General features: G+C 38.3%; 1 protein-coding gene and 1 long non-coding RNA gene across 2 annotated transcripts; both read right to left on the bottom strand.

Moving 5' to 3' along the window:
• Positions 1–119: 119 nt before the first annotated feature.
• Positions 120–3,475, bottom strand: LOC122085242. Its single transcript, XR_006142044.1, has 2 exons — positions 3,155–3,475; positions 120–1,474 (listed from the first exon to the last, which is right to left on the bottom strand). It is a non-coding gene; the product is annotated as an uncharacterized LOC122085242 (long non-coding RNA).
• A 2,952-nt stretch (positions 3,476–6,427) lies between these two features.
• Positions 6,428–8,727, bottom strand: LOC122083884 (EPIDERMAL PATTERNING FACTOR-like protein 2). Its single transcript, XM_042651810.1, has 3 exons — positions 7,210–8,727; positions 6,891–6,934; positions 6,428–6,799 (listed from the first exon to the last, which is right to left on the bottom strand). The coding sequence occupies exons 1-3, from the start codon at positions 7,331–7,333 to the stop codon at positions 6,575–6,577; spliced, it is 393 nt and encodes a 130-aa protein (XP_042507744.1). The 5' UTR covers positions 7,334–8,727; the 3' UTR covers positions 6,428–6,574.
• Between the last annotated feature and the right edge of the window lie 1,524 nt (positions 8,728–10,251).

Below are 10,251 nucleotides of genomic sequence, written 5' to 3'. Positions count from 1 at the left end.
TAAAGTTCCAACACCTCACAATTAAGAGGTCATGAGTTCCAACTCTCGGGTCTTACCTATCTCAAAAAAAGATTAAAGAAAAAAAAAAAAGATAGATAAATAAATAAAAAGACATATTGTGATCTCCAATTAATATATTTGATTTTACTGTATTTCTGTGCCAGTTCTACAAACATTTATGCCAATAAAAGTACAGCCAAATGGACTTCTATGAGCTGAAGTCCACATACCCTGCTTCTTAGGCTAAGCAGCTCATAGGGATCAATACTTCCCCAAAAAGCAAGAAAGAAGGCACATCATAGATGCAACTACTGATGCCTAGGTAGAGCTACTCACTATTTCTTAAGCCTGAACAGAGTTTCAAACTCTAATATCCTTAATTAGTTGAAAGCAACAAATTTTTTTTGGGTAATTTACATCGCCACTCCCTGGAGAATGCCAATATTAGAGGAACACCCCCTCTCTTTCACCAAATTAGACTTAGACCCCTTACCGTCAATCTCTGTTAAGTGATGCTATGAAATAACACTTTAGCCCTTATGAGTAAAACACCCTTATCTGAGTCGACTTATCAGAATCGTCGTCCTTCGCTCCATTTAACCGACAGATTGGGTGGGAGATCTTGTATAGAGAAGTTGGGAAAGCAGAGTTCGAGAGATCTCTTGACCCTCCTCCCTTGGATTGCACCTGCACCAGGTGCTTGCTTCAGGAACTGCTTTGCCAGCCTTCTCAGGTTGTCCAAGTTATCCGGACCCAATTGGTTGATGATTCCAGGGAGAAGATCCTGCAACTTTTTTGTTTGAGGAGAACCTCTAACAACCCAAGTGTTGGCAGCAATCGATGCTTGAACTTTGGGGTTTAGAAATGGGATGACGATGTCCTCCTTGAATATGTTGACTTCCTCAATGGCAGGGATGGCATTTACCTTATTCTCTTCAGGGTGCCCTGGAGCCTTTTGTCATCTGTTGTAGTCTTATGAACAGGATTCTTCTTTCTTCGCATGCTACCCTTACCACCGATTCGTACTGCACTGGCCATCTTCATAAGCTTCTGCCGATCCATCTTTGCTAGATGTTTGTGTATAAGATGAGAGAGGCTACAGAGGATTTAGACGCTGCAAGCACAACTGGGAAGACCTCGCATATTCATATTTCATTTTTCCTCTAAGATGAAATATTCTGTAGCAATTTTGCATCCGAAGTTGGCTCTAGATCGCTTATCCGCTTATAACTAAAAGATCTGGCAATTACTTGCATTTCTCCGCTCGAACTTATACACGTTCTTCCAATAATTGGAATAGCAAGGAGAGTCGACAGAAGCATCTCAAATATCAATCGATATGGGGATGATAAAGAAAAGGGTTAAATTTTAGATATACCTGTAGTCGCTGAAGGGGGTTGCAGCTGCCAATCTGAAAAGCCCTGAGGATCTTCTTCTCCGAAGATCTTCTTCTCCAACTCAGTGAGACTAATTCCTGAATGACGGTAATTTTGGTACTTCATTATTTTTAAGGGAAAAATGGTATTTTGAAAAAAAATGAACTGATGATGTCAGCATTCTTGGTATATTCTATAACAGTGACTGACGGTAAGGGGTCTAAGTCTAATTTGGTGAAAGTGAGGGGGTGTTCCTATAATACTGACATTCTCCAGGGGGTGGTACTGTAAATTACCTTTTTTTTTTTTAATAAATAACCAAGAATTTTGTTAGAGAGAGTGAGAGAAAGTGAAAGACCATCATGAACAACAAAAACAACAGCAAAGGCCAATGGCCAAGCACCCCACAAGGGAACTATATCATTTGGTAACAGCCCATTTACATAAAAGCAACACTCAATTGTAGAAACCTGTTAGAGACAATCCACATTATACAAGCTTGGCCTATAAAAACAACACTTAATTGTAGTCGCCATGCCTCCTAAAATGTACAATAGGATACTTCCTATGCCACTTTCATTACACCACAATTTCTTTTCATTCGACCACTATTTCAGATATCAATGATTCTATTATCTAAGAGTAAATTTCATTGGAAAAGTATCTTTCAATAAAGAAGCTCTTCCAAACGAAGGAGTAAGTAATTGAAATTAAGAGCTCAATTAAGGAATGTTTGAGAGAGCAAGAGAAAGGGAAAAAAAGTAGTCGTTTACAGGGATTTAATTAAACTTGTTCTTGTAACAAATGAACTAGGTCCTTGACATGCGTCCTTAAACTTGTCCCCGCAAAATCGCAACAAATTTCAATTTGAAATAAAGAGCCATAGTAGATCTAACATTGAGGGAGAAAAAAACGAACATGTTAAACAATACAAACAATTTGCACACCTGAAGTAGGGTAAGAACATTAGCATCCAAAAATCCATTTAGCATAGTAAAAGTTGAAACCAAAAGCATGATGGACTAAAACCACCATCTCTTAGGGAATCCCCAGTTGCTCTATCCATAAACAACCATCACAACTAACATGGATCATTAAAATTCAATATGAAGATAATTCATTTTCATATAACACAGCCCTTAATCCATAAACCCATTAGGCATTTTCAATCTTCCCCTTATATAATGCCTATACATTTGGTAATATCAGAATATCAGTCTGAAGGATACACAACTCAGAAAGGGGGGGGGGGTGAATAATAAATGAGATGATGAGTTTAGGGTCCTTCGACAGTATTCAATGCTACTTGGAGGATAATAAAAAGAAATTCATGTCATGAACCGAAATTATAAGAAGCAGAGAGTGTTTTCTTCTACAAGTGAGAGAAGACACAGAGGACTTGGACAATAAAAGGTTTCATCACTGTCGGCCACTAATACAGCTTAGCTGAATATATTATTCAGCTACAATTCAATTTGGGAGTTGGACAATAATAGGTTAAGATTCAGTTCAAAATGCACAAAACAAAAAAGTCAGAAACACACAAATACATTTGGATATTATCATCTTCCACAATTAAAATATTCAGAGCGACAAATCTACAGATATGTATGGATGTATAGGCATTTAGAGATTTGAGTAATCCATAATGCATAAACGTTTGTCTCTACGAATGAATGTAGAGTTATTCCATCTTCACTGCATTTAAAAAGGAAACGAGAGAAAAAGGGAAGAGGAAAAGAGAGGGAGAGAGAGAGAGAGAGAGAGAGCCAGGATACCTTATTCATTCTCAGGTTATGGAACTTGTTAATAAGAGAGAGAGGTAGAAAATTGGAAGTGATCTTGATCTGCTATACTACGCCGCATATTCATATTCAACAAAAATAACGACCATTTCCCCTCAAGTTTTGCCGTGACCAGAAACCACCTACAATAGCCACAGAAACCCTAAATAATTTACTTGCACAAACCACATCTCTGTTTTGCAAGAAGCGTAGATCGTTTACTTCTACAGGTGAGAGAACAAAGAGGGTAGAATGGAAAGAGATAGGGTTCAAAATCTAGCAGGAGGTTCAGCCCCAGCCGAGAACGAAGCATTCGACATGAGAGAGAGAGAGAAGATAATGTATGAGTGTATTTGGGATCGTATTTCACTCGAAACAAAATGATGTTTGGGAATTTAACGAACGAATGGGATGTATCGATACCAATTCCACGTATCAGATTACTCCCGACCATGAATCCCCTTACCAGCACTGCCGGTTTGGAAAATAAATGTTTGGAACACTTATCACTTATCACGATATATTGCGTACCCATTTCTTCGAATACACTCGCACCAAATCTCAAAAATAGTTCTGAGATAGAGTTTATCGATGGGAAATAAGAAAAAATATATACTTTTATAAAGATCTGAACAAAGAACCGAGTAGTATTGCAGAATGCAATGCTTTAATGATCGACATACACACAAACAAATGCAAAGAGTAACAGACCAACCCCCACCCCCACCCCAAAAAAAAAAAAGAAAAAGAAAAAAAGAATCGTCAAAGTTTGATCAATCACAGATCGGAGAATGTAAATATGATCTTCTAAATTAGCAGAACAACAGAAAAGCTCTTGCAGATCGATCGTCTAGATTCCAACGCAAACAAAAAGGATCTGTGCACCTAAAGCAATCGACATTAATATTGGATAGACAAGGGGAGGCGAGAAGCGGAGAATAGATAGAAATGGTGTTTAGCGAGATAAGAGAGTTCGTTTTTACCTGGTAAGTACCGAAATTCGCCATTGACGAGGTTCTGAAGCAATAGTTGGATTCGAAGATCTGGATGCCCAGACGGAGGAGTTAGCTGTATCGCTTTTTGCTACCTGTATTATAGGATTAGAACCTTCAAAGTTCCGTTTTGTTTCCATTTGGAGAAAACGTTTATTACCTTCGGAACCCAATCGGAGGTTTAAAATAATTTGTATCCTTTTTATTTATTTATTTTATATAAAATAAAAAAATAAATAATGCAGTTTTTTTTTTATATGAAGATAAATACGGTCATTAACACCTCATTATTTAAATAAATAATTAGATAAAATGTATTTTTAGTCAAATTTGAAATATCACTAGTCCCAACCATATGGTTGTGAGAATGTTGTAATTTGATTTCAAATGATAAAGTTTCAAAAATACTTTTCAAAATTATTCCCCGTGTTTGTTACGTTTTTTTGTTTTCTAGGTTTTTTGCTGACCCAAGCTTTGCCTTTTTTCCAAAGCAAAAGGCCTTGCATTTCTTTTCTTTACTCCCATATGGAAAGTAGAAGATCGAGCTCTGATGAAGGATATCCCTCTCAAGGATGTTGGGATATGTTAGGGGTGGGTTCTGGGTGCATATGCCTTTGCCCCAATCTCTGACTCAGCATTTTTGGTTTCCTGTTTATCTTCAGTTAATTTAAAGAGTTTTTTTGTGAGGGAGTACAGCTCCTCTGTGTGCATGAAGATGAATGAGCGTACAAGGAAACATCAACAAAGACATTATTTCCCCTTTCATGGAGACTAATCTGGTCATTTTTTCCCTTATGTGTTTAGGCACAGGGCCACATTCCCCCATATAAACCATTTCCCCCTAATTTTATGTACAATTAAGGGGTGGCATGCCACTTGTGGAAATAATTCGTGTTGTGAGAGAATTTCAACAGTGATTGCCCACACACAAAGAGTCAATGAACAAGACAGAGAGAGATAGTTGGAGTAACCTTTAATGAGAGACTCTCCAATGCCTAAGTCAAAATTACGAACAAACACAAAAAGAAAGGTTCAAAAATAAAAAATAGGCTTAAGGTGTGAAGAAGTGTTCCACGTGCTAGGGTATTGTTCATCTATTTATAGGTTGTCAGGTTGGGTTCCTCTACTATGCATAGGAGGTGGCAGTGCAACGAAACAATTATTCAGGTGTTGGGTTCTGTTAAGGCGTTCCTTAGAGTCGGATCTGCACTGCAGCCCTTGTGCCCAGTTGAGGAGTCGGATCCGTTAACAACATGGTTGTCTTTATTTTGAAACCAACATCATGGAGAGTCCAGAGTTTGTTAGGACACGGGGAGTTAGTCTCAACGTTTCATCATGGGTTTCGGATCAATCATGGACTGCATTTGATTCCCTACCACATGGCAATTGCTTATTGGTCAAATTGATATTAGCACATTAACTGTTTGGTATTCAACAAGTTGAGGCCAAGGTTTTTCCAACATGAGATTGCTGGCTTTGAAGCCTCCAATGACAGGTTCTCTCTTGGTTGGACACTAGGCAGATCTAGAGCATCCAAATTTTGTACAGCGATCAGGTGCTGACTTTTCGCCATATATGCTTATGATGACTGTCAATGAGAATTTGAGATTTTTTTTTTTAATCTTTTTTTAGGACTTTGAAATCAAAAAAATTTAGTTGCAGGGCACTTGGGTATTGAATTCTTTGGGTGGAATTTATGCAACCTAAGTATCCAATATAAAACAACTACATGAACAGATAAAGATCAGTTCCTCTGCAATATTGAAACTTATGATAATTGATTCCTACTACTACAGGGTTCACAATGCAGTTAATGGCGATATCACTAGGGTTGAGCTAAGTTGTTTCCATTATCAGAAGAAATAAAAAAAAACACTGCAAATTATGAACTGTCAGTTTCCAATGAATAAGTTAATGTCTATGGGATCGGATTGTTTTGGAACTGGAGCTTTTGATCTCTTGCAAATCACCATTTTTATTTTGAGGTGATCGTAAAGGGAAATGTGAGAGTACCATTGGTAACTAAAGACCTCTGCTTTTCAGTTTCCAGGATCAGCTATTAAGAAATCTATGCTCGAAGCCAGCTGATAAACTCTCTCTAGTGCTCCTAAAGAAAAACCCATCTGAGTTTGACTAGAAAGGTGAGAAACCCAGAACAGGAACACAAATTTTTTGAGTTATTTTACACATTTGGATCCTCTTCACAGCTTCGATGACACTCGACATGAAAGCGAGAGGCGCTCCTTTGCCTGTTCTTCCTTGGTAGCCTGGTAGGTGATAATAAAGCAAAAGTACTGCATTGACAATTTAATTTGAGGTTTTGAAAGATTTGATGTTTCTACAGAGGGAAGAGGAGAAGTATGTAAGATGGTAGCAGAGAAAGGTGGAGGCAATTCTGTTCTTATAAACTGTACAGTAGTGTTCAGGGGTTGAAGAAAGAAGTCCCACACTTGCACTTCCATCCCTCTGGTTCATAGTTGGCATATTGGACACCAAATTGGTTAGTGGTTGTGGGCACTTGGATGGCTTCACAAGGACTGCATTCTCCACACTTGTATTCACAGTTTGGTGGCCTGGATCCAAGCGTGCTCAGTTCTTTATATTCTTCATCCTCATTCACCACAAACCCTCCTACCCTTTTAAAATCCTTTAAGAAGAACCAAAAGAAGAAGAAAAGATTAAATCAGAGAGAGAGCTAGAGATAGAGAGAGAGAGGACCAACAATCAATAACTAATACCTGTTTGTCATCCAAGGGAGCTGGTGAGGACTTTGGACTTTGGCCTATATTTGATCAAGCATAGAACAATGGAAATGTGAGATCTGGTAGTACAAAAATATCTGGTAAAAAAGTAAGGTAAATTGGAAAGCTGAGTGAAACTAAACAAATAGGATCACCTTCAAGAAAAAGTCAGAAAAAGAACCTTTCACAGAAAGTGGAGGTAGATGGACATTTATCAGGTTAGTTTGAATTTTAATAAGAAACAAAAATAGTTGCAGTGAAGGGTAGTGGAAAAAAAAGGAAGAAAGGGTCAAAAGAGTAGAGCATAGTGGCCAACCTCGTTGATGAGCATCAGATAATAGTGCAAAAGGCCTACTTGATGCAGAAACCCAACTCACTATTTGAAGGAAACCTATCACAAAAACCCAAATTCTTCTCTTTTGCTCCTTGGAAGCCCACATGATGATGATGAGTAGTGAAACAAGAAGTCCTGGTTGAATCACTCTCACTAACACTTCAAGAGGAGATGCACTATCTCTGGATAAAAGAAAGGTCAAAGTGAAAAAGGCCTAGGGGAGCAAGTTCCCAGATCAGGAAGAATACTAGCCATAGAAGACGACCTCTATTTATCACTCCTTTTTAAATAGTACTTCTCCTTGGGTTTCTCCCAATCCCAGTATCCCACTCTTGTCATAGTGTGGACTTGAGGAGATCTTTGCTTCACAAACAAGTAATTCCAATTCTTCTTTCCTGTCAATGAGTTCAAAACAGTAACCACTCAGAAATCATCATTCAGAACACCTCTCTTTTGAAAACTCACTTGAAACCCATATGATTAAAATCCGTTTTCTCTGTCCCTTACTCTCTCCCTCACTGATTCACTGGTCTCCTCTGTTTTAACTTTAAACACAAGTCTGTCCGTATCTATACGGTATGGACATCTTCAGGTCAGCAAAACAGCTCCTACTGTAGGTATTGATCAAACCTAGAACAACCCCTATAATATTCTTCACAGACTGCATAGCCCCTGAGAGTTTTATATCTATAAAAAGGAAGAAAAGCAGAAACCCATATCAGAAAATATGAGTACATGACATTTAAAAATAAGATTGGGTAGCTGCTCTCAGATTTAGCTTGAAAGAGTCACTGCCTCTATGTCAAAACTCCACAGTTCATCCCATATGGGTTTGGTGGGTGTAGATTGGCAACACATAGGTTGACAGCTAAAGAGTCAATCTGGATCACTTATCATCAAATAGGGAACCTCCTCTACTGTTTGCTACCCTGCTTATGAGACATGAGAGAGGTGATTCAGGAGATCTGTGGTCCTTCCAATGTTCACCAAGAAATTTAGATGTGATTAGTAGTCCGAGGACCCTAAAATGCAAGAGGGTCTAAAAATTGAAACAGAAAAAGAGTTCCATAATCCATTCAATCATCCATTAACCTTTTTGGGCTCTGTATTTTCTCTTGGACCGTCAACAGTCACAGCTCTGAGAACTCAGTAGTCCCAAACGAAACTAAATGAAGGCTGACAGAGAGAAGGATTCCAAGAAAGTCTATGTTGTAAGCTGCATGCAGCAATCACACTACACAGACCCCAATGTACAGACGGTAGCCTGTGATAGAGAGAGACAGAGGACAAAACATATCAAATGTAACAACACAAGTTGTGATTAAAAGTTTCTGCAACTACTGCAGATTCTGTTACGTCTCATTCTCCTCCATCTGTGTCTCTCACCTGATGGGTATTCTTCCTTAAATCTTAATTTAGCCTTAATGGATAGTGTCCTCTCTCTCTCTCTCTCTCTCTCTCTCTCTCAATAATTAATGACAAAATAACAAAGTGATTTAAATTCCAAAACAATGCAAAAAATGAAAGGAATATGTGTTGGAAGATTACCAACATGAGGATGAAAAAGGTTCATCAGTAGGAGATTAACAGAAGCTAATTGGGCTGCGGTCCTGTAGAGCAATGAAACAAACACCGAGAAGGCATTTTTTAGGAGTAGCCATAGCGATTGAATGATGTAATTACTCACTGAGATTTACTTTCTGGTCTTCTTCACCACTCACAGCCTCCAATGCATTATCTTCCCCCGTCCTTGGGATTTGGGACTAGTTTGAGACTTTAGAGAGAGATTTGGATGGTAATGGAGTGGGCCCCTAGACTCCCTACCATGTCTCATGTGAGCTGCTAGCTAGCTCATCATCTACAAAGCAAACTATATAGGCTAAATAGATGATGGTTTAGTGCAGGAACATGAGGCTGAAATCTGAATCTCCCATCAAGACATTATAAAGAAAAAAATTAATGGTGGTTGTGTTGTTGAAGATGAACACTAGTATTCAACTTGCAGCTTATTATTATTTTCTCTCTTTCCTAACCACATAGTCATCATGTAGATGATATTGTTCCCTGACCATCATTGATGTGACATGTCAGATTTCCTACAATGGCACATGGGGAAATAACTCTGTCCTCGTTAAAAGATCATGTTTTGAGTCAACCTCTATGGGTGGGCAATGCCTAATTGTGCTACATTGAAGGCTGGTGTGACAATTCCACCGGTGGATATCTAGGGCATGGTAACTTTTGAATTTGATCCATTTCAACTTCAAACTTAATCATTTACCTTTCTAGATAATGGCATTCTCTCCTCCCATGTAATATAATATTATAATGCACCCCTATGCATAGACCTGGATTTTTAAGATTTGTTTTGCCACATGGCAAACTCACTCTGTGCTAAAACTTGGCATGTGTTACATAGACACTATGGTCCACCAAATTTTAGCACACCATTGAACTTGCCACACTGCAAAACTAGGAGACTCATATAGGTGTGCTCACCCACAAGGACTACTCTTTTAGTTTTTCATTTTAAGAATAGGAAAGATATATTAAGGATAAAAAAGCTTGAAATGCAAATATGGCAACTGTGCTTAAACACAAAAGGGGCGTGAAATGACCACCCTACCTCTCATGAAAGACAAAAATCTCACCTACTAATGCTTCCACAGACGCTCCAACTGACCCCTATGTCAATTGCCTTTTAGGGAACACATTCCCTTTATTTTATAATACCCCCTTTATCCCCTTCTCCCAACCCACCCTAGGTGAAGGTGGGATTTGATCCCAAGACCTCACTTCAACCGTCTATTTTGTTATCTTTTGGTCACTTATTGTTGATCATGGTTGAATTAAATCACAACCTTAGTAGGATATGTAATATCCAAGAGAGAGAAAAAAAAAAGAGTACCGTATGTATATTGAATGGTCCCTTTCTAACATCTCATCTAGGGCTTAAGCTGCAGACATCATTTTTGTTTTTTCAAAATGCTTAGGCTTCATTTGATTGCAAGGGATTTTTTTTTA

This window comes from Macadamia integrifolia, chromosome 7, assembly GCF_013358625.1.
Source record: "Macadamia integrifolia cultivar HAES 741 chromosome 7, SCU_Mint_v3, whole genome shotgun sequence".
Taxonomy (NCBI): domain Eukaryota; kingdom Viridiplantae; phylum Streptophyta; class Magnoliopsida; order Proteales; family Proteaceae; genus Macadamia; species Macadamia integrifolia.
The sequence above is the reverse complement of the archived record's forward strand: the minus strand, read 5'-3'. Positions and strand labels throughout refer to the sequence as shown.